This window comes from Theropithecus gelada, chromosome 17 (genome assembly GCF_003255815.1).
Source record: "Theropithecus gelada isolate Dixy chromosome 17, Tgel_1.0, whole genome shotgun sequence".
NCBI classification, from domain to species: Eukaryota; Metazoa; Chordata; class Mammalia; order Primates; family Cercopithecidae; genus Theropithecus; species Theropithecus gelada.
This window is the reverse complement of record NC_037685.1, coordinates 37952429-37977059: the sequence shown is the minus strand read 5'-3', so window position 1 is coordinate 37977059 and position 24631 is coordinate 37952429. Positions and strand designations below refer to the sequence as shown.

The 24631-nt window shown below is 42.4% G+C and overlaps 1 protein-coding gene and 1 long non-coding RNA gene across 8 annotated transcripts in view; one reads left to right on the top strand and one right to left on the bottom strand.

Annotated features, from left to right (window-relative positions):
- DOCK9 (dedicator of cytokinesis 9) overlaps positions 1-24631 on the top strand; it is a 299448-nt gene that overhangs the window by 248234 nt on the left and 26583 nt on the right. For 4 of the 7 annotated variants that reach the window (XM_025364043.1, XM_025364042.1, XM_025364038.1 and 1 more), the window contains exons 39-45: positions 4288-4403; positions 10025-10162; positions 10278-10460; positions 12160-12273; positions 12394-12609; positions 14986-15043; positions 17350-17456. In XM_025364043.1, the coding sequence (XP_025219828.1) occupies positions 4288-4403; positions 10025-10162; positions 10278-10460; positions 12160-12273; positions 12394-12609; positions 14986-15043; positions 17350-17456 (932 nt within the window). Of the gene's footprint in view, positions 1-4287; positions 4404-10024; positions 10163-10277; positions 10461-12159; positions 12274-12393; positions 12610-14985; positions 15044-15925; positions 15995-17349; positions 17457-24631 lie in introns of all 7 variants that reach the window. The other 3 variants (XM_025364040.1, XM_025364041.1, XM_025364037.1) reach the window with 1 other exon arrangement.
- On the bottom strand, positions 7211-9727 carry LOC112610651. The gene is made up of 3 exons (XR_003116458.1): positions 9668-9727; positions 8743-8820; positions 7211-7463 (listed from the first exon to the last, which is right to left on the bottom strand). It is a non-coding gene; the product is annotated as an uncharacterized LOC112610651 (long non-coding RNA).

The window sequence follows — 24631 nt, the reverse complement described above, 5'->3', positions numbered from 1 at the left end:
GGGAGGCCGAGACAGGCAGATCACTTGAAGTCAGGAGTTTGAAACCAGCCTGGACAACATGGTGAAATCCCGTCTGTACTAAAATAATAATAACAATAATAATAATACAAAAACATCTGGGTGTGGTGGTGGTACACGCCTGTAATCCCAGCTACTCAGGAGGCTGAGGCAGGAGAATCGCCTGAACCCAGGAGGCGGAGATTGCAGTGAGCCAAGATCACACCACTGCACTCCAGCCTAGGTGACAAAGCGAGACTTCATCTAAAAAAAAAAAAAAAAAAAAATTTGTTTTAAACAAAACACTTATTTCCTTGATTCTGAGATATGTTTCCTTGATTCTGAGGCACATTTTTGCACATTTTCTAGTATTTCTGAAGTTGGGTAGATCTTACACATTACATTGGATATGGTAGTCTGTCATTGATTGGTGTTTCTTGCAGTTGATGGAGTCTCAGAGTTGAGCAGGTCTGATACAGTGTACGTTTAAAGTCAGTCATTTGTAATATCCTTACAGAGGACTTTAGGATGTGTGGTGTGTTTAAACCAAGTATTTTCACTTGGGGCCTTTACTTCCTATGAGGTCCCATTTTCGGATGCAACTCAACATTAGGTTTAAGAAAGCCACAGGGAAGAGAAAGCTGATGGTATGACACCCACCTCCTGAAGTATAAACTCTTAGATTAGAGCTTGTGTCTCCACAAGGCATTCTGAGCTTATTTGTTTTCTTTGTGGATCAAAGGGCAGATATCAAATGATATAAATTTTGCCTTGGAGTATTACTATTTATTCTCTACTCTTAGCCAGTCTGTGAGGAAAACCTTTTTAGCAATAAAAATTGGATGGAAATGAATAATAGATTGTGCAGATGTTGACCAGTTTGATATTTTGCAAAAATGTTTGAACTCAATAAAACCATACACCATAAGTTAATATATATCTAGGAGACTAGGTCTTCTACATTTGAGAGTTCTTTCAGCAAGAAAATTCCTTGTTATTTGGTATTTATATTTTCTCATAAAACTTACTATGTTTCTGGATTCACGTTATAGGCTAGAGGGGGAAAAAGTCAAAATACAAACAAGAATTTTGGTTGCATAAAGAGTGAAGGCGGCTATCAAATGGAAGCGCCCCCTGTAGGAATGTCTCTGACCTGCTCTTCTATCCCAAACGTCCTCTGGTATTCAGGAAAGGCGTGTGGCCTCGTGCTTCTGTCCTGCCCACCACATTACCTCTGATGTCATGGTGGTGGGGAGGGAGGGAGTTCACCAATGTGTCAGCATTCTTCATTTGAACCATGCAGGTAATGTGAGTTCGTAAAACAGGGTTAGGTTAATTCAGTGTAGACACATTTCATCCACGGTCCCTGAGTATTTGAAAGATTTGGGGACTTTAGAATAAGTCTCGTCAGAATGACAATAGAATGAAAATTGTATACATTTGAGCAGCGAATCTGAAGGACTGTAAAGCAGCCCGGGGCATGTGTGTCAGAGATAGCACGTCCATGCAGAAATCCCGCAGCTCTGTCCCTGAAGAGCCAGGCCGGAGGGAATCAGCGCAGTGCCCCAGGCACCACGGCCTCCTAGTGGAAATCAGTGTGCTTCACACCGTACTCCTTACTTGCCCGGGTCAAAAGCTGCTTAATCAGCTTTCAAAACGTTGCCAACCCTTAGTTTAAGAAATTTCTCTGCCCCTTCTTGGATTTACTAGCTCAGCTTCATTTTTCTGCGTTGGTCTATACCACGGTGATTGTTGATTCAAGGCTTCCTCCTGCGCAGCTCTGTTCCAGGCCTTGAGACAGTCTCAGTCTCTGTGACCGCTTCAGCCTCTCTATGCTGCCAATTATTTTTAGGGATTTAAAAAAATAGCACTAGCTCAGGAATCCTGCTGATTTCTTAGATGAAACAGTTGAAGGAAAAGCAAAGCATAACAAAATGTGGCTAAAAGGGCCATTTCTTTTAGATTCCTGTGTGACTCAGGCAAGCATACCAATTTCTGCATGAATCTGACTCTAAAGGAGAGTAGACAGTGTAATAACACTTCCCAGTACCATGTTTCTGTATGTGTATACATAATTATATAATAACTTAATTAGCATAGTCTATTGATGATATGTTTTAAAACAGCACATGGCCAAATTCTAATTTTTAATTGTTTCAGGCTTTCAGCCAGGAGTAGTTAAATTCTATGGGAGTTCTTCAGGCTATCTCATTGGTAACGATCCCCTAGATGCATTTCACCTGTTGGTGATCTAGACCGAGAAAAGGACAGTTCTTTGCAGAGAAAGAAATTAAAATAAAGCCAGTTCCTTGTTAAAATTGAACCCAGATGAAAACTCATTCAGGGCAAATGGTAGCCCTCAGGAAAGGATCCCTTGGACCTGTGTGATCATTTTGGTTGGTCTGATAACAGGTGCTGTATTTTTTGTGTGTGCTCTCTTACCACAGTATGTGATCACTTTAACAGTCATCATCGACCTGTTTTCCTCTTTCATTGTCTCTGTATCTTACCAAACAAACCTCGCTGAATAAAGTCATGCCTTGGCTTACCATCATGGCAGTTCAAGTGATATTAGTACCCCAACATACCCACCTCTCTTTTCTCTGGGAGATTTCGTACCCCAAAAGCAAAACATGAAATAGAACTAGCACGGTGCCAGATGTATGACAGATCCTCACTGAATCTGGAGAGGCGCTGGCCGTGCTGCAGAGTGGAAGTGATGCGATCCGCAGACAGGATCTCAGCACCACCTTGGTCAAAGCAAAGCAGCATTGGATCAAAGCACACAACAGCGTTTCTATCATATTTTAAAAAGCACTTCTGTAGCTTTTAAAGCTCTTCTGTAGCCTTTTAAAAACCCCTCTATAATTCTGACATTTAAGTCAGAATGATGTCATGCTAGTTACTTGATTTTCTCCCAATAATATGTACTATGATACAGTGACCTGGATGAGGAATTTAGAGTGTAGATTCTGGGTTGTTTTTTTTTCCCCCCCATTACTGGTCTCAAGAACATTCCCTAGGTTTTCTGTTCTTCATTTTCTTGATCTGTGTACAAAATGTCCTCCTCTCTGGAGTATTAGGAAAATTACTTAAGTAATAAGCGTTGCTTTATTTTTGCTCCTTGGAGAAAGACATTACATGGTGTTTTATTATATTGCCATCTTTCTTTGTAATCTAGATCAATACTGTAACATCTTTGCATCCCTGTATGTATTTCTGCTAATGCATACCATTTCATAATTTAATATCTCTACTTGTATGTCAAGTTGCATTTATATCAGTACTAAATTGGTTTTCCCACATATAGAAGATTTCTGTTTGTATTTAAATTATGTGTGACTAAGCTAAATTTAAATGACAGATTCTTCAAGTCCTTTTCTTTTTCTAAGCATTTCTTTCAGACATGTTGGCTTTTATGCTTTTTCTTAAAGTGAGTAGAATACTATGCACAGCACAGTCAACTCTTGATTATCATTCACGAGCCTTGCTGATAACGGATCCTGATGTTATTGACTTAACACCTCCATAGCACTCACTGTGTGCCAGGCACTGTTCCAAGAACTTCACAAATATTAGCAAATTTAATCCTCACCACAACCCTTTGAGGTAGATACTGTATTATCCCCATTCTACAGATGCGGCAACTGAGGTTATAAAGAGGCCAAATAACTTGCCAAGGCCACACAGCTGGTGAGTGGCAGAGTGGGACTCAGTGAGCAGCAGCCTGATCTCAGGCTCATTTTCTTAACCTGTGTTGTGCTGCTACCTCCGTCTACATGGGAAACTTTGGAAATCTTAGCCTCCGCCAGCACTCCTGCTGGATAGCAGAATCGATCGACCCCTGTCTTGGTCCAAGTCCTGTCTCCACTGTTTACTGCCTGTATGACTTTAGACAAGTTTAGCCTTTCTATGCCTTTATTTCCTTATCTCTACCAAGGGTTCAACAATGTTCATACTTCATAGGGCTGTTGAGGGATTAAATGAGAGAATATGTGTAAAGTTCATAGAATCGTGGCTGGTACACAGCAAGTGCATAATAAATGTTTGCTGCAGTTATTGCCCTTTCAGAGTGGGAAAAAAGTTATAATTGAATTGAAACCTTATTACTACATTCTCCCTTCTTTCCTTCTCCCCACGGCCCCCCCCCCAAAAAAAAAGGCAAACACGGAGACAAGCTTCCAAAGTGGGCCTTCTGGTAAATAATCAAAAGTTGACTGTGCCTACCCCATCCTGCCAGCCTTGCCTTCTGAACCACTGGGCAGTAATCTTGTGTTGTAATTCATGCAGGCTACGGCCACTCGGACGCAGATGTTCTGCACCAGTCATTACTTGAAGCCAACATTGCTACTGAGGTTTGCCTGACAGCTCTGGACACGCTCTCTCTATTTACATTGGCGTTTAAGGTTTGTATCAATCAGCTGTTCGTGGTCGAGTTTTACCTTCCACATTCATTCTGCTTGGTAAGCTCAACCAGCGTAAACTATGTTGCATTTGTACTTCCGCAATTGTTTTTGTCCCTGTAAGGAAACCATTAATCTTTAAATTCCTGTAATGAAATCATTTTACAGTGAATGGCTTGAATGCCCTGAAATAAAATTTAACTGGTCAGTGTGTGCTGCGTGCTTGGGCATGATGGAAACATGATCTCTGGAGGCAGTTAACTTTTGGCTGGAACTTTGAGGATTATGAATATAGGCACCTAATCAGGCATTTCTGCCTTGAATATCTTTAAATATATCCAAATGTTATAGCATTTAAATTAGATTTTTATGTAGAAAGGAGCAATAAATACAAACACATTCATTTTTTCAGTTTTTTATCAGTTACTACATTAAATGATAAAAACATTTCGGAGATGGAAAATGAAACTTTTTTTTTTATTGTTTTTAAGTTTTAGCAAGTAATATTCAAGTAGGTGGAGATGGACTCTTCAGCCACTCCTGTTTTTAGGAACCGAATACTTCTCATTCTTGCTAAACGATTACTTCCATTTCTAGCATAGAAAGGAGAAATTGAATGAGTGTTTAATATGCCATAAATATTGGAACAGTTTGCTTATCTGCAAGGGTATTTGGGAAATAGAACCAAAGTCATTCTCTGCTTTACTTGTCTCCACTACTCCTAAAGCACATTCCTTTATTAGGAAGAATAATGATAGTTTTCCTGACATTGTGTCACTTTATTATTATATACCTTTACTGTCTTCAGACGCCATCCCACTCTTGTCCCCGTGAAGCTCATTCCTAGGAGCCCAGTTGAGAGATGGGGAAATGAGCTTGAATGAAGTGAGCTCAGGGGTAGGAGTGCCTCGTTACCTGGAGCCTCTACTATGGGGGCTCTCAGACTGTGGTATCCAGGCCAGCGTGTCAGAAATGGAAATCCTTGGGCCACTACCCAGACCCACTGAATCAGAAACTCTGGGCATGAGACCTGAACATCACAGCGGCTCTACTAGAAACATGAAAGAGGCTTTGGAACCTCTCTTTTCTTGTGGGTATTTTTAGTTAAAAATTCTTAGTAAATAGGCAAGGAAGGTTTTAAAAGTAAATGTCTGGCCATGCGTACCTGTATCAGTCTCAAACATGAATCATTAAGTTCAGAACAGCAGTGGCAACACCTTCTTCCCGTCTCTGCCTGTGCCCCACCAGGTAAATAAGCAGGAAATTCTGGAGCTGCAGAGCAGCATGGGGTGAGCTCCAGGCACACGGGGCACAAGCGCAGTCTGAGTGCACCTATGAGAACAGTGACGGTTTCCTTACCCAGCAGCCTGCAGTTCTAATTCAGCCCCCTTCAAGTTTCTCACTTAATAGTAAAGAAGAGAGGCCCGGCGAAGTGGCTCACGCCTGTAATCCTAGCACTTTGGGAAGCCAAGGTGGGCTGATCACGAGGTCAGGAGATCGAGACCATTCTGGCCAACATGGTGAAACCCCGTCTCTACTAAAATGCAAAAAACGTAGCCAGGCGTGGTGGTGTGTGCCTGTAGTCTCAGCTACGGGAGGCTAAGTCAGGGGAATCACTTGAACCCAGGAGGCAGAGGTGGCAGTGGGCCAAGATCACGCCGCTGCACTCCAGCCTTGCGACAGAGCAAGACTCCGTCTCAAAAAAAAAAAAAAAAAACAGAGTGGTAAAGAAGAGTATTTGTCACTATTCCTGGATCTCTAAATATCTGGCCTCCAGTCTGCGAATGGGAAGGTAGTAGGGGCTCAGATGTGAACTCCAGGTTAACAGTAAGCACTTTTACCTGTGTTTGCTCCTCACTGGTCCTGTGGCAAAGAGCCTGATCCCTGAGACACCCAAGGAAAATTGAGCTTCTAGAGCTAAGGTGATCTCTGTCCAGGTTTATATGCCTGCATGCAAAAAATGTTTCCAGTTTAAAGCTCAGCACCCCCACTAGAAGGTAGGCGAATGGATGGTGCGCTCTGTGGCATTACTGGATGTTGGGCCGTGTGGTAAGACAGTCTTCCCTGGCTTAGACTCACGGATACGAGAGGCTCATTAGCACCGCAGCCACTGGGATCTTTCTTTGCAAATATTTACTCAGTTGAGGTATCAGTTGGACCATATCAGAAGAGAGAGAACAGTGAGTGAGCTGGCATAATTCAAGAAAGTCATCTTTAACAGGTATAGCTCTGTGGTTACTGACTCTCTTAATTGGCTACATCTAATAGATTGCCAAAGACAATCCCGAACTCAATTTCCTAGTAAGATAAAATGTTTGAAAGATTTAAACCCAGAATTCTGGTTATTATTATTACATTAGCTTCCTGCTATGTACTGAGTGCCTTCTGTGCCTCAGGCATTAATCTTCATAACAGCTCTGCCTGATAGATCGAATTATCCCACATTTTATGGATGAGGAAATTGTGGCTGGGAGAAATTAGGAAATTTGCCCAAGATCTCTACACAACTGGTCTGTCCAAAGGTCTTGTTCTCCACTAAGTCAGATGTGTGTGAGTGTGCTTGTGTGTGAGAGAAAGATGGAGTTGAGTAAAGATCAAGGTATTTGAATGATCTCTTATGCAGACAGAAGAAAAACATTACCAAACACTTAGCAGATATCAGATATATACAAATCTGGACACATTCACACATGTTATCTCACTTAGTACATAAAAGGGTTTGTTTTGTAAACAGATTGTCACATGCAGAAAAATATGGTTTTTCTAATGTCTGTTATTAACACAATCCCAAACCAATGCTGGCCTTCAAGTAGTTTATGATATTTTTAATGTGTTCACAGATTTAATCTGTAAATGTGTTTTTAGCAGTTCCATTTAGTACCTCTTCTTGATCTGAACTGAGCAGTGAGAACTAACACATAATCAGGAGCAATAGGAACCAAGACAGGGAGGAGCACATGGGCAGCCGGAGGCTTGCAAGGCAGCTTGTGATCTGCTTTGCTCAACCATGAGCCTGGTCTGCAGACACATGGGGCTTAGGTCATCTTAGTGATTGGCAAGCATCTGTAACAGAAATGGCTCTTCTCCAAACTGATTTTTTAATGTTATTTTACAATAATTGTGTACATAATGATAAATGCTGTCTGACTGGGAAGAGTTTGCTGTCTTAAATTAACTTTGTTCCAGTTACCTCATTTGGACACCCAAGGTTTGTTTTCCTCTGTGTTCCTGGATCTTTTAGAAGTTACTGATGCTGAGCATTCATTTGCTGAAAGGCCCGTCTCCTGGATTAAGCTCCATAAGAGACCATGTTACAATGGTCAAACCTGAATCCAAGACAGAGAATTCCTGGAGAAGCAGGCTCCACTTTATTGCTAGAAATAAGCCATGCCTTTATATTATTCTAATGTGTCATTTAATTTCCTAAGTGAAAATTTCCCATCTTCAGCAAGAGTCTCTAGGGATAAAAAGATAGAAATAAGATACCCTGCCTTGTTATCTGTGGATATTTCTGAGTGGAACAGTTAAGGGTGATTTTTGTTTTGCTCTTTTTGCCCCCTGTGGGCCTTTCTGAATGTTCAAAGATGTGTTTGTATTTAGTGTATGTTACCTTCTATTTGATGAGAAAGCAGCAGGGAGACACAGAAAAAGAGGGAAGAAAAGTGACTGGAAAATAAAGGCAAGTAGCTAGGAAACTGTCCCTTTTGTCTGGGACAAAAGGTCCTTTATTCATTTAAATGGAGGTTATTTAAGTCTTTTTTAAAATAAATTTTATTGTATGTATTTGAGGTTTACAACAGGTTATGGGATACATAATGTAAATGAGCTTTAACTCCATTCTTGCAAACAAGTTTTGAGATGAGAGCTAAAGAGGACTAAATCCTGAAAATGAGAAGTAAAGGCCATGACCATAGAGAGGGAAAGGAGGAGAAATTGAACTCAAGTAGAGAAACATGGGAAAAATAGAGAAACATTAGAAAAATGGGCCAGTTCAGATAGCAGAACTGGGAAGCTTGGGAATTTTTGTAGAAACCATATCTCCTGGATAGCAAAGAGTGCTAAGAAAATGAAAGGTCACCTCAAGATTCACCCAAAACTTAATCCAGTCATAATTAGGAATGTAAATACATTGGAGAAAAGCAAGGCTTTCAAACTACAGCTCCTGAGAAAATGGCGTTCATAGATAAAACTTGTAAGCAGTTCCTCAAACACTGGAAATCACTTTTTTGTGTGTGTGTGAACAGCTGCTCATAGTTCAGAATTAGATCATATTCATTTAAATAGTTCTACTTTCTGCTCATTAAATTGCTCCCCTTTCACATGATGGAGTTCAATATGGTACCGTAGTATTTCATGATAGAAAGATCACTGTGAATTCCAGGTGTTCTGTCAGCTGTGATATATCCACAATTCACTGGACCTAAAAAAAACAAAAACTTACTCCTTGAGGAAAAATTTCCCTCCAACAAGGGAAGGTAGATGTTGCTCTGAAACTATGACTGCAAGCATAATTTCCTATGTAGCAAAATCATATGGACGTAAGTTACCCCTGTTCATTTGGCCGAATTGTAAGATTGGTTTGAGATACTGGCCTCTTGACATTTTCTTTTCTTTATAAATATCAAATCTGCCTACTTATGCAGAATGCACACACATATCGTTCCCCTGCAGAGCTTTGTTCAGACAGCTTGTCCATGTTGGAAAGCGGTGCTCTCCAGTGTCGTGCACATTTAGACACGAAGCTCATCCTGGCTGCTTGCTGGGCCATACCTCTAGCTGCTGTGTATATTCTGCAGTTGATGGGAGTTGTAGCCAACCAGGCTTCCAAAGTGTTTAATTTGTGTGAATTTTCTACTGACACGAGGAAATCTTGAGTGACTAGAAGCAGATTATAGTCTTCTTTTCTTTGATAAGTAAAATCCACAAATGTTAAAACCGTGCTGGATATCACCTACTGAGCTAGACCACAGTACGCATCAGATGGTTTCTCCACTTGATCTCACGTCTTCACAGTCACTGTTCAAGGTCAGTTTTAGGGTCATCGTTTTACAGATGAGGATGCTGAGACTCAGTTTACCTGGCAAATTCACACCGATAATAAGTGGTACCTGACCAAAGCCTGTACATTTTCCACCTTCCCAAACTCTCTGATTATTCATAACTTAGCAGAGTGCCTTAGAGGCCCGGGAAGATCACCTTTCCCTTTTCGAAGTCCTGGTTCATATACCTTACTTGAGTATTTTTTCCCATCTATAATTAACGCATACCTGTGATGGCACTTCCCTGTTGGAATTAAGATGTCACAAATGACACCTCTGTATCAGCTGCTAGTAGACAGTAAAAATGAGTACATATTAATAAGTAGAAGCCCAGTCAGTACTAAGCAAGTGTTCCTTTCAACTGTATTATAGTTTGCTGGGAGGCTTAGCCTCAAAACATAAATGTATTGATAGTTCGTTCTACAAAAGAATTCTGTACTTTCCTAGAGGATTCAAGGCAGAGTTTGTTTAAAGAAGTGTAAGTTGTCTTAATACTTAGAAAATGTACTTCTTGAGCCTGAAATTGCGTGAAACCTACTAGAGGTGACTGGTATGTCTAACAAAGCCGTCGATGTCTGTTTTCAGAACCAGCTCCTGGCTGACCATGGACATAATCCTCTCATGAAAAAAGTTTTTGATGTCTACCTGTGTTTTCTTCAAAAACATCAGTCTGAAACGGCTTTAAAAAATGTCTTCACTGCCTTAAGGTCCTTAATTTATAAGGTAAGTTGCTTCATGGGTGATGGTTAGAAGTTTTCCTCCTTCCCCCGGAATTGAAGGGTACATTACCAAGCACTGACCTGTCTGTGGTTTATCTGCTTCCTCTCATCCTGTCTAGTTTCCCTCAACATTCTATGAAGGCAGAGCCGACATGTGTGCGGCTCTGTGTTACGAGATTCTCAAGTGCTGCAACTCCAAGCTGAGCTCCATCAGGACCGAGGCCTCCCAGCTGCTCTACTTCCTGATGAGGAACAACTTCGATTACACTGGAAAGAAGTCCTTTGTCCGGACACATTTGCAAGTGCGTGTGGTTTAGCTTTCCAATACGGATTTACTCTGTGCAATCCTGCTGTATCAGGAAAACTTTGAGTATCACATTGACCAATTTCCCTTGTCATAAAGATACTGCAAGATCTGGAAAACTGGGAAGCCACATCTGCTGGCTTGGTTTACTTCACGCTCCATTACTATAAGATCTGGGCCCGAGATGCGTTTCTGTTGGTGAATTGACATTTAAATATTGAATCAATATCGGACTGATTAAAATTCCGTTGCATTTTCCTTTGAAGTTGTATGAAATATGCAATGGGTAGACTGTCCTTTGCAATACTTTATCAGAACATGGATATATTAACTATGCCACGGGAGGGCTCTGTCTTATCTAATACTCACATAGGTATTAGAACCTATGTGAGGATGCTTAATAGTAAACATTTTAGGTAAGAAACAAAAAGCCCAACCGAAGTGGTTCTTTTCTGTCCTCTATCTACTGACACATCTGCTGTCTCTCCAGAGTTAAAGCATCCTAAATTCTCTGCTCTGAGAGCCAGCCAAGATAATGACCAAACTTCCGTATTGTTGTAAACTCTCTTTTTCTACAAACACATGGTAGAGATCCCTCTTCCATCTCTGCATTTTACCCTTTTTTTTTTTGGAAACAATATTTGTGGTCCACGTAGCATTCATGGATACAACCATGAACAAAACCACCCTCTCCCAGCCCTCATGGAGTGTAGTCTAATGGAGGTCACAGACAAGCTCTGGAACTCTTAGAGCACAAGTGTGACCACTGCTGTTGTAGAGGAACTTGAGTGGATCAGGAGGGGCACCCGGAGGATGTGAAGGATGCATAGGGCTCATGGTTGAAGAGTGGGGAGCGTGTTCCAGGCCACAGTAAACCACGGGGAAGCACTCGTCTGGGGAACTAGACACGTTCCTTACTGCAGAGTTTAGAATATGGGTGAGAAGGAGTTGAGGAGGACCCATGGTTGCATATCCAAATCGTGGCGTATTTGGACAGATCTTCTGGACTCCAGTGTTGGTGATGGGTCAAGGCTAGTCTAGACCTCAGCTAGGGAGACCATTGTCAAAGCTAGGTCAGAGAGGATGCTCTCCTAGACCAGGGATGGTGAGGTCAGAAGGAAGAGGAGATTGAGTTGACAACATTTGGTGACCAATTGTACCTGGGTGTGGTAAAGGAAAAGGATAAATAAAGATGGCCTCCATGCTTTAGCTCAAGCAATTGGGTAAAGGCAGTGCTATTCATAGAGCCAAAAAAAGACAGCGCCCCTCCATGGCATAGTTAATATATCCATGTTCTGATAAAGTATTGCAAAGGACAGTCTACCCATTGCATATTTCATACATGTAAGTTCAAACTGAAAACTGAGAAAGAAATCATGTCTTCCTCTTGGTTGGAGAAGGTAATAGGTAAGTGGATGGGCTTATCTCATTCTCCTCCTCCCTTTGCTCTCCTGATCGGCATTTTGCTTTGCAAACAATGTTTTTTAAGGCTAGCAGAATCACTTTCTGGAATTACTCTTAAAGGGGAAGAAAGTACCTCAGACATTGTTTCCCACACTGGAGTGACCCCTGCTCGAAGCACCCCCCCCTGCCCCCACTGTCCCCTGTCCTCAGGCACATCCTGACTGAACACAGAAGCCCAGCCTGGGCAGTCATTTGAAGGCAAATTGATTTGCTCATGTTTGTGTGTCCCTAAGGTCATCATATCCGTCAGCCAGCTGATAGCAGACGTTGTTGGCATTGGGGGAACCAGATTCCAGCAGTCCCTGTCCATCATCAACAACTGTGCCAACAGTGACCGGCTCATCAAGGTGGGTAGCTTGGCCCATGTTAGTTTCACCCCAAGACTCTGCCTCAGCACCTGAGGTGCATATGGACAGGCAGAAAACAGAGGAAGCCACGTGTCCTTTCTTCTTCCACCCTTGTTTTAGCACACCAGCTTCTCCTCCGATGTGAAGGACTTGACCAAAAGGATACGCACGGTGCTAATGGCCACCGCCCAGATGAAGGAACACGAGAATGACCCGGAGATGCTGGTGGACCTCCAGTACAGCCTGGCCAAATCCTATGCCAGCACGCCTGAGCTCAGGAAGACGTGGCTCGACAGCATGGCCAGGATCCACGTCAAAAACGGCGATCTCTCGGAGGTAGCCCTGCCAGCCGCTTGATCGGGTTTTTGATTAAAAAACAAAAAAAAAACAAAAAAAAACAGTGAGGCCCCATTCACTAAAATAAGCCAGTTTTGAGAAAAATTATCCCATGAATCAAAAACCAATTAAAAATGTGCAAAACTTTAAATAGTATGAGACTCAGGGTGACTTCATAGTTAGTTGAGCATTTTAATAATTTAAAACAAATTGTAAGAGGTTATTTTTGCCACTGAAGAGCAGTTGTTTAAGCTCTTAAACCTATTCATACAGTTTCCTGCTAGTTAAAATACACATCAAAACTCCTCTGTAGTTCTAAAATTCGGCTATTTTATGATAAAATGAATTCCTCCTGTTATTCAAGGTCATGACAGGTGTTGCTTTCTCCTGCGCGAGGTAGTCCATTTCCTTTTGTGGATGCAGTAGGTATTCCAGCACTCCCTTCTCTGCAGAGCTGATGTGTTTCCATATGTAGACTGCATGGCCGGGAGTTGGGTGTGTGGGCTCCAGTACAAGTAATATTGGACTTTGAATCCAAGATCCAATATTAACTAACTCTGTGACATTGAGCCAGTTTTTTAACCCTTCTGTTGCTCAATGACATCATCTGTAAAATGGGGAATTGGAGAAAACAGTTGGCTGTAAGGCAGTCTGTGCTCCCAGGAGAACTCATTCAGTGTCTGTGCCTGAGATGTTTAGGTATGATGGACGGTATTTCTATAGCAAGCAAGTTTTGACTTTTAAACTTTTATAACCGTTTGAATTAATAAACATACTCTGAGTCTGAAAATTTTAACTATATTTACATATTTATTTTTCAAGGAGTTCAATATGCTAAAAAGTACACATTAACACGACAGTTTTGTTTGACTATAAATTTAATGTAAACCGCACATTGGCCATAATAAAAAGGAATAACTAAGAGAAGTAATTTTTCTATGGTTCTAAGAATTTAAGATTCTTTAATGACCTATGTGGCCTAGGTCTCAAGAAAAAAAAAAAAAGAAAGGAAGAACTCACTGAGCTTCAGCTGTTCCTCTGTGAATTAGTTTTATGTGGCTGCCGTAACAAAGTACCCAGACTGAGTGGCTTCACACAGAAATGTATCCTCTCACAGTTCTGGAGGCAGAAGTCCAAGATTGCAGTGGCAGCAGGGTCGCATCTCCGAATGTCCTCAGGGAGAACCTGTTCCATGCCTGTCCCTGAGCTCTTTGTGTGGCCAGCAGTCTTGATGTTCCTTGGCTTGTAGCCACATCCCTCCAGTCGCTGCCTCCGTGGTCTCGTGGCATCCTCCCCCATGTGTCTGGGTCCCTGTGTCCCCTCTCCTCTTCTGTGACACCAGTAATGTTGAATTTAGGGCCCACTACACACCAGTATGACCTCATCTTACCTAATTACACCCACACAGAGCCTGTTTCCAAATAATATCACATTGTGAGGTCTCAGGGAGGCCATAAATTTTGGGGGGACACCACCCAACCCAGTATACCCAGTGAATAGGGGACGAAAGCAGCTAATTTATAAGATTTCTTACTGCCCTTGCCGTGTCTGGTTTTGTGTATGTGCTCAGAAACCCATCATGTACTTTCCTGCCTGTTCAGTGCATGTGACCCTGCTGTGCACTGCAAGAGGGACACACGTGGGAGGCATGAACTCTGCCTCTGAGGACTGGACAGTGCATAACTACCCTCTCCAACAGACTTCTCTCTGCACACATCAGAGTGCATGCCACACTGCTGACATTCGTTGACACACATGCACGTGGAGCAGCCTCCGCTGGTGTCTGTTGGCTAGCTAGGGGTGAGGGTCTAGATGAGGGCACCACGCGGTGGCACTCACCCCGCTGACAGGCACAGAACCGCACGCATTAGAACCTTGCAGCGGGTTCACTTCCAACAGCTGTCTTTGATCTTTATAACACCATGGCAATTTGGTGAAAATAATTTTTTTTCTTTCAATTTAAGATATGTATAATGTTACCGATTTAAGGTTAAATTATGATTTTTATTTAGAATTTTATGTTTGGAAACAATTATAACTTGCTGTTAATTTTTAGTCAAGCAAAAAATATATTAGCACTTGAAATTTGGAAAAGGCTGCTTTTATCTTTTACTTTACAAATGTAATAATTCTATATAGAAACAAGTTTTAGCAAATGTCCTGCCATTTATCTCAACTCCCAATTAATTTCAAATTTTCAGCTTTTGTGAGTGGCTCCACTCCTTTCAAAAGGGAAGATGTCAGCCATTAGAAACACTAGCTGGTGCATTGAGATCTAATATAGACGTTCATACATTGATTAGATTTCTGTTTGTGTGGGACATTATGACATGCTGTTATGAACGATGATTCTGAGGCGTGTGTCTTCTATTACAGGCAGCAATGTGCTATGTCCATGTAACAGCCCTGGTGGCAGAATATCTCACCCGGAAAGGTAAGGAATGATTCCCATGTTTTGTGACATTAATTAGTATAAAACCATACAAAGCAGCAGACAAGTGAGAGCCATGCAGGAAGATTGGAAGGTGGGAATTTGTGTGTTTGTGAAGTGGATTCATTGTTTTATCCCCTGGCGTGATGTTTGCTTGAATTGGTGGGCACAGCAGAAATTCCAGGACCAGACAGAAAAGTAGATGACATGTTGTCATGTAACCTCCTCTGACAGCTTCACTCTGCAAAAACTAGTTAATGAGTTTTGCATCTGGCCAAATCTAGAGCTTAGAACATACTTTTCCCTTAAGATAGTTCCCACTGGAGCGATTAGGCAATCAAGAAGTTGTAACGGGAGATGATCAGACAGCATTTCTGCAACGCAGCCCAGCTGGCTTGATTGTCTGAGAGGGCAGCCTTTCTGGTGGAAACCTTGTCTCCCAGAGGACGGAGAGGGGGCAAGGCATGATGCTGCATTTGTGCACTCTGCGTTTGTTCCCAGATGAGCAGGCCGTGAAGCCTTTCACAGGTTCCCTGTGGTTAAACAGCAGGTGCACATTTCCACTCCACAATCAGCACAGCCCCAAATGGTGACATTTATTTTTGGAATACTGAGGTTCTTAGAAAAGCTGGTAGTCTGCGTGAGTTACATGGGAGAAACAGCAGCACCAGATCTGGGCTAACGAGGAATAGACGTACGAAGTGAGAAATAGTGTGAAACCAAAGATGCCGAGGCCACAAACTATATTTCTGGTGCAGCTGGCTATTCGGAATGAAACAGCAGAGCCCCAAAGAGAAAAATTTGGAAAGGGCTCCATGTTCATTTAATACCAGTACTATTTCCTGTCGAGACCTTTTATCAGGTGATGCATTTCCTCATGTTTAGAAGCAGTCCAGTGGGAGCCGCCCCTTCTCCCCCACAGCCATAGCGCCTGCCTGAGGAGGAGCCGGGGAGGTGAGCCTGAGGATCAGCCCAGCCCCCGGGGACCCCCTGCCTGGTCACCTGCCCTCCCGTGGTGGGGGATTTGCCCTTTCAACTTTGCATGGACAGACTTCACTCTCCTTCCCTCCGACTCTGTGGCTCTCTGGTTGGCTGGTGGTCTATTCCCGTGGGCACAAGAGGAAAGCACCTTGGCCACCACTTTGGTCACTCCACTGGCGCCGAGTTAGTGGTGAAATGTACTCCGTAGCCTAAAGCAGGGTGGTTGGTTTTTAATTTTCTAGTTTGTATGTTAATGTATCCTCAAGCCCCCAGATTAATGCTTTTCATGGGGGACTCTTGTTTCCGTATAACAAATAAAAACTAAACGGGGATAGTGGCAGATGCTAGGTAATCCATGAATAGTGTGGAAACCTGGGATCATGTGCAGCAGAAAAATCTCTGACTTTAGGATCTACGTTTTCAAGGCTTGATTTCAAAATGCCCTGTGTTCCTCTTTCTCCCTAAATGCAGAAGTCTCAATTCAAGTTTTTACTTCCGTTTTATTTTATTGTGAACAGTTATCTCAAAATAGAGTAGTGGAACATCTCATGCCCTTCTTCACTTGATCATTTTGCATAGCTGACATGGTCCAACTGACGTAAAGCTGTTTTCCCATGACTGTGAGATGAGAAAAGGTCCTGAATGGGCGGTCATTGCTTCAGAAACATCCTTATCCCAGACATTGATCCTGCCTCTAAGCTGACACCCTTTCCCGTTGGAGAAGCGGAGTGCCCAGGCATCCATGCGCTCTGTTGATGCAGCCAGCCACCTACCCCAGGGCTGTTGGGGTGGGAACCAGCTAAGGCAGCCTGTCTGCTCACCATTATGGCCACGGAGCTACACCTGGGTTGTGTGGGGAAGCTCTCATCTGAGACGTGTTCTTCCCCGGCCAGAGTGGGTGAGGTGGCAGCTTGAAGGAAACAGGTCTTTTTGAATCATACATCTCTCTTGTATTGGCTTTGCCTTCATTTTTCTTATCTCAGCACAAGTCGTCCTACCAAGTCAAATTTTCACATATTGTTATTTTACTATTAATTTAATACCTATTCCTCAGTTTATTTACAGTTTAATATTTAGAGATTGCATACATTTTAATCCAGGTAGATAAAAAATTAAAAAGGGATAAGGAGAAGAAAGTGAAAGAGGTGAGGGTTCACTATAGGGACGAAAAGCACACAGGTACCCCCGTGAATGCTGGCATGGTGCCTAAGAGATTTCAAAATCCATTATTTCATTCAACACTGAAACACACAGGGTGGGAAAAACCCTCAAGGTTCACCCATGTTCAGGTTCCTAACTCTGACTCTCCCTCCTCCCTCTCTTCCTAGGCATGTTTAGACAAGGATGCACCGCCTTCAGGGTCATTACCCCAAACATCGACGAGGAGGCCTCCATGATGGAAGACGTGGGGATGCAGGATGTCCATTTCAACGAGGTGCGTGCTTGGACTCACGTGGGCTTTCAGGCACTGGGGTATCTGGGAGCCTGCTGTTTGCATTGCTAGTGCATCAGACCAGGGCTTTTTCCTCCCTGTAGCTGTGCTTATACACGTAGTTCTAACTGAGATGATTCACCAGAAAACTGATGCAGAGCAGCAAAAGCTTCTGCCGTTCTCCTCTTCTAGGAGTGCCTCCTTTTCTTTGGAAAGAGGTTGTGAGGGGTTAGATTGTAGTGAAGTGAGGCTTAGCACTTGAATGCATTCAGTAAAAGTTCTAATATATTGGTCATAAAGTTTCTCATTCTTTATAGCAGCTAATTTCTCTGGCTCATGAGTTTTCTTGGTTTTAATCTGACTTTTAAATTAATGTCTCCAGCACCAGTCGTCTCCCCAGGGCCAAACTCAAAGGCATGAGAGGCCAGACTTGGGTTCTGGTCATAGCAACCCCTGTCTAGGGCCTTGGTCCCTGCCTTACTTGTGTGCTGTGGCCCAGGTCCTATGGGCCCTTAGGAGACAGGACCACCCTGTCCCACCCCCTACAGAGAACAGCAAGTTTGACATTAGATCACCATAGCAATTTCTGCAAATTCTAGTTTCTTGCTAAAACAGATTAGCCTTGCAGCCACTTATCTGTAACTGGAGAGTTTTGAAATAAAACTAGATATTTGAATAAATGCCAGTTTTCTGCTGGCATTCACTCTGTTTCCTTTGCCATGCCTATCTGCCTGAAGGGTTCTTTGTGTGCACCTGCCCCCCTTCAGCCCAGGGCAGAATGAAACAGCTGAGGGAAAGCTTTTTAATCCTGCCCATGTTTTAAGGAAAATGAAGTTGTCTAGTTTCTCCCATGGAGTGGAGGAGCAAGCCAAGAAAGGAGTCAGTCTCTTCTGCCTCTGCTACACCTGCTTCATCCTGACTTCCAGGGCCACAGTGGTGTGGCATAGGGTTGATACTGGGGCTTTTAACCATTCTCATGCCAGGGAGGCGGGCCCTTGAACGCACATCCTCATGACATGAGCTAGGCCATAATTCAGTGGTTCTCTAAGCGTGGTCCTGGAACCTTTCAGGGAGTCTTTGAGGCCGGTACGCTTGCTACTGAAGGTCTCTGAGGCTGGGTTTCCTTTGTATGCAATGACCCAAACGACCTATCAAAGAGGCTGGGTGCAGAATGGATGCACATTCAGGCTTATCCTATAAAATCAAACAGTAAAGAGAGTTGTAAAAATGGAAAATAGTACTACCCGTCACTCTTTTTTTTGGGAAAAAAATCCTTTTTTATTTAAAAATGCTATGGAATAGGTTTATTGTTTTCATTAAATTAATAAGGAAATCTTAATTTTGTTTCGGTTTTCATATCTAGTATTGTAAATATTGAGGGAGACCATTCACATAAACTTTGGGGTCCTCCATAAATCTTAAAATCTACAAAGGGGTCTTGAGCTCAAAAAGTTTAAGAACCACTGTTGTAAATTGTCTAGTCTTAAATGGCCCTCAAAATTAAAAACTAAGCATGAATTAAAAGGATAACATATTGAGTATACTTCGTGTTTAAATATTAAGATAATTTAAACCCCAATAAAGTTTTCTAGGTATCCTACAAAAAAAGAAAGAGATTGGTTATTACATGGTGTTAACAGTTCTGCTGTTTCTCCACCTTGAAAGGCCTGGGTGGATGGTCTTTTTTGTTTGTTTTACTTTTGACTCTCAAATATGGAACCTGCCACCGAAGGATCAAGGCCCACATACTCCTGGCTTTGAACTCCTCACTTCAGGCGAATTTCGACTGAGTTTTTCTCTGAGAAGAGGCGTGACTGCCTTGTCTCCTTGCAGAAACACCCTGGCGCCTCTGCCAAGGCAGAGCTCTGGAGTGCGCCGTTTTGTTCAGAATTCGATAAGGAAAGCAACGATGCCAGGAACAATTAAAGATTGGAAAGTAGACCATTTTTAGTGACCTATCCTGCAGAGCTGATAAAAGGAAGCTTGCATTTGTTCATCTGATTGAGTAATAGGCTGAGATAGTTATTATGTTAGCGCCTAATGAATTAGCCTGTGATATCAAGTGCAGACAGCCTTGGGGAAATAGTGAATGGCGCCCCCTCTAAGTAATAACTAAGCCTGTGACAAGGACCCCTTTATCAGCTATTTTCAGAAGATGGATTCGTCACCTTGTCCTTGAAGCATAAACTTAGTAAATCTTTAACAAGGTCCATAGTACATGACAATCTGTGGTGATTAGGATGTGACACAGCAGGGTTATAAAGTCCTGAGCGAGCCTTGCACATCCAGATTGAAACTAACGGGGAGCGGAAGGACTAACGTGTTCTAAAAGGCAAGACATCTGAAATTACCAGGCACGTTTTCGCATTGGCTGCCAGGATGTTGCAAGAAAAAGAGAGATGAAAATCTCTGCCAGAGAGGAAGGACTTTGGGGAAAATCTGATAGGAAATAAGTGTATAACAGTTTAATAAAAAGCACTGCCCTTTTAATCTACATTATTAGATATAATTAAATGCCTGAGATGTTCTCCTAAAGTGATTTTTAAAGGGACACTACCTAAAAATACTCAATTCTTTTAGCAGCAGGCCTCAAATGAGTTTTTACTGGCACCAATTCCACCTTCCTTGACTCTGATCCAAAGAGCAGACTCGTTTCCAGCTGCTTTTCATTAATAAAGAGAAACCTCCAATTCCTATTTACAATTTTGTTTCGCAAGACTGAGCCTGTGTAGATTGAAGAATTCACAGTTTCCTGTGGTGTCAGAATTCCCCGTGGCCCATGTAGTTTTGAGATCCCTCCCTTGTTAACGAATGCAGGACCAAGGTCCTGGAAGGATGCAGGTAGCATAGTTGGGAGATTGAAGAAAGTCTAAGAAAGGGACTGTTTTTAAAAGTTCAGAGAGGGTTTAGGGAAGCCAACAAGGAATGTTACAGTGCCCCGAGGTTAGCAGCAGCTGGGTGTCGCCCCTTAACCTTAGGAATAACGGGGGAGAAAGGGAAAAATTACATAGAAGGACCACCTAGCAGGACCTGTGAGCTTTTTAGTAAAGGACTCCTCAGGGCACCCACACAGGGAGGGAAGGAGTAACTGCCCACCTCACTCTCCTCCTGCCCCCCCAGCATCCTGCTGGGGCCTGCCGTTGGCCAAACTCAACAGCAACCGGACAGGAAGTCACCATGCAGAAGTCCTGCTGTGTCTGCTTCCCAGAGCAGAGCCCGGGAGAACAGGGCCCAGAGGAGCTCCAGAGGGAAAAGTAGGAGGTCCAGATAGGTGGATCCTCATTATCCACCTATCTGCTGAAATTTCTTTGTAGCCCCCAAATCAATACTCCATGGTACTTTTGTGGTCGTTCAGGGATATGTACAGAACATCGAAAGATTTTACCACTCCACTGTGTTTCTAGCTGAGGCCGAACCAGGCAACGCTCTGCTTCTTGTCACAGCTCTCATCCCATGGTCAGAGGTGTTCAAATCAGACTGACGCCATCTTGAGTGAGGGCTGGGAAAATGAGACTGAAACTTGCTGGGCTGCTTTCCCAGAAAGTCAGGCATTCTGAGCCTCTAGATGTTCACGGTTTAGGGGTCAAATTAATAATGTTTACTAGACAGACCCAGACTTGGGAGTGTCCAGATATCCCAATATCTGGAGAAGAAAGGCATTCCTGATTTTTCTTTAAAGATAATATTGATTTTTGCAAAACACATTAATTAAGAAAATTATTCCTTTATCACAAATCCTCATAGCAGAGCACATCTCCCCATGTATACGAGTAATGTACCTAGGGTGGACATGTTCCTCCTCTGACTTTCAGGAACACCCTACTCTGTCTATGGAGTAGCTGCACTTTCACCACTTTACTTCCTTAATAAACTTGCTTTTACTTTGCACTGTGGACTTGCCCTGAATTCTTTCTTACACGAGATCCAAGAACCCTCTCTTGGGACCTGGATCAGGACCACTTTCCTATAACACCACGAACAAGCCCCCTTTGGTGGTCTACTTAGTGCCATGTTTTTCACATTTGTGTGGATTTTGTTGGTGGTTCGCTGTTTAAAATGGCCCCAGGGAAGCGCTTAAGTGCTGTCTGGAGTTCCTAAGTGCAAGAACACTGCCAAGTGTGAGTTACATAAGCTTTGTTCCGGTGTGAGTTCTAGTGCTGTTGGCTATATATTTAATGTTAATGAATCAACAATATGTATTTAGTTAGGTGTCTTTAAACAAAACACATAAAACAAGTGTAGGTATTGATTGGTTAATGAAAATATTGTAACCAGAGGCTCCCAGGAACTGAACCTTGCATTTTCTTTGGGAAGCAGGCAAGTATTTGCTAATTCACAGTGATGTTACAGAACATAACTACCTCGGATGATGAGAACTGACTCTACCTAGCACACAAAACTGTTGTTTTACAGAACTACAGGTCTCGCCATTGCAGAATTGCTGCTGAATGTAACAAACATTATATGAACTTCACTAGGCCAGTCTCTGGCTTCTATTAGTCAAAATTGTTTCTATTCAGGAATAGTTGCCAGTAAGAAACATAGTGTTTACATCCTTAGACTATCCTAGGAGATAGAGACATCAACAGAACACATTCAGGGATTCCTGTTTACATTTCATCCAAGCGTGGCAGTAAAACCTTTAGAGCCAGCTCATCTCCACTTTACCCTTAACTGACAGTGCTCCTGGAGCCGTGAAAGTCACATGGCACGTCCTCACTTTAGGGAACTTGGCCAGTGGAGCTTGGGTAGCTGTTCTGCCTTTGCTGGATGCCAGCACATCACACTGCCCTGCTTCATTTTGCAAATGTGGACTGGGCTTCCTTGGCACTGAGCTGGGGGCCGGAGGTCTGAGAGTGAGCAAGCTGTGGTCCCTGCCATAGCACCCTACACTCCTGCTGCAGCTTCCCGCCCTCTGAGGAGAAACACCTCAACCACAGTCCCTTCAGTCTGAACTGGAAGTTGTCTGAGTTCTTAATGACTTGAAAATTTCTAGATTGACACATGTTGATGAATTCCATAGACTGGCCGTGTGCCATGTGCTAGCTCAGGGATGTGTAAGTGAAAGTCCCTGCCTCAAAGAGTTTCACCCAGTGCAAGAATCCTCAAGCTTTCGGGTGCTTAGGAATTACTTGGATCCCTACTACAAATACAGATTCCCATTCTTATCCCCCAAACCCAGATTTAGTTGGGTGGGTGTGGGGCCCAGGAATCTGTGTTTTAATAAGCATCCAAGGTGATTATTCTGATGTAAGTGGTCCTCAACTGTACCTTGAGAGATGATGATATAGTAGAAATGCGCATAATGCTGTGATAGCACACCGTTGCCTAAGCCAGGTCACACATTTGCAGTTATTCCCAAATGGTAGGTAATACTGACGGCATCTAGCTTCATAGGTAAGATTAGTTAAGTTCATCCTAAAATAGAGCAAATGGTATCTCAGTGAAAAAATGTTTAAACCCTGCACAGACATAGGCTCATGCAGGCATTTTCATGCACATGTGCGTACACACACACACACACACACACACAGTGTTAATGTGCTGTTTCCAGAGACAGATGTTCAGTGCCTTCAATTGCATCACTGTGGCACACTAAAATGGGCCTGGCTAATTACATTTTTAAAAGTGTCCTTGATGGCTTATGAACTTGTGCTGAGTTCCTTTTATTATAACATGTTTTATAATATTAAAAATATAAATATATTATAAAATATTTCCCCAACCAATTATTACTGAACAGTTCTTTGCATATGTCAACAATATGGGAAAAAAATATCTTGGAATTTAAATTGTAAGCAAAGTGGTAAAACCATCAGGCACTCCATATGACTGCCCTGTAAGGTTATCTGACCATTGTCTGGGTTTGTTCTGGTTTTCAGGTGCAATGATTGCTGAGAATTTAAAGTACATTAATAACTGGAATTTCTGCTGATAATGTTATTCATATATATTCCAATGTTTCGTTATTGTGTCTTGGTCTTTGTGACTGTATAATTTTGTATTGATGTATGGTCTCTCAAACTTAACTGCCAGTGATTACCAGTTATTTCTATTCAAAGAATTGTTACTTGATGCAGAAGCTGTAAAGGATTAGGTATAGAGTTGACATTAACTAGAATAATTTAGCTTACTAAATTAGGATTTAATGTTCAGTAATCCACACTCTACTTTTATGAGAGATTGACTTATTTTTTTAATATAAAAGCTATTTTTAGTTTGTTATTGGGTAAAATCTGTGCTAACTCTGCTTTTTATAATATATAATACCATTTATTTACAATAATAAGTGATATTTGGACCGATCAACTATAGAATTTGAACTGCCTCTGAGTCAGAAAAGAAGACAAAATAGTGTTCAGTAGAGTATAAAACTTAATTATTTGTTATTTCCTAATTCTTGATAACCATCAAATTGTGAGACTTATTTCATAATGACTTACTAAGTTCTATTCACTTTATCAAACTTTCCTATTTCCCAGCCATTCTGGGGACTCTCCCTTGTTGAAGCCCATCTTTTTTTTTTTTTTTTTTTTACCGAATATAACAGGTTCTCCCATAATGAACTCAATTATCTGTATCATATGGCACATACATATATATCAATACTTATATGCCACTTAAATTCAGGTTTCATTGTTATTAAACTATTCACTTGTTTATAACTTGACTACACAAGAGTAAAAATAGCATGTATTTAAATCATAGTTTAGGCTAGATGTGGCTCACACCTGTTATCCCAGCAGTTTGGAAAGCCGAAGCTGGAGGATCATGTGAACCCAGGAGTTCAAGACCAGGCTGGGAAACATAGTGAGACCCTATCCCTACCAAAAAAATAATATTAGCTGGGTGTATTAGTCTGTTCTCACACTGCTATAAAGAACTACCTGAGGCCGGGCGCGGTGGCTCAAGCCTGTAATCCCAGCACTTTGGGAGGCCGAGTTGGGCGAATCACGAGGTCAGGAGATCAAGACCATCCTGGCTAACACGGTGAAACCCCGTCTCTACTAAAAAATACAAAAAACTAGCCGGGTGTGGTAGTGGGCGCCTGCAGTCCCAGCTACTCGGGAGGCTGAGGCGGGAGAATGGCGTGAACCCGGGAGGCAGAGCTTGCAGTGAGCTGAGATCCGGCCACTGCACTCCAGCCTGGGCGACAGAGCAAGACTCCGTCTCAAAAA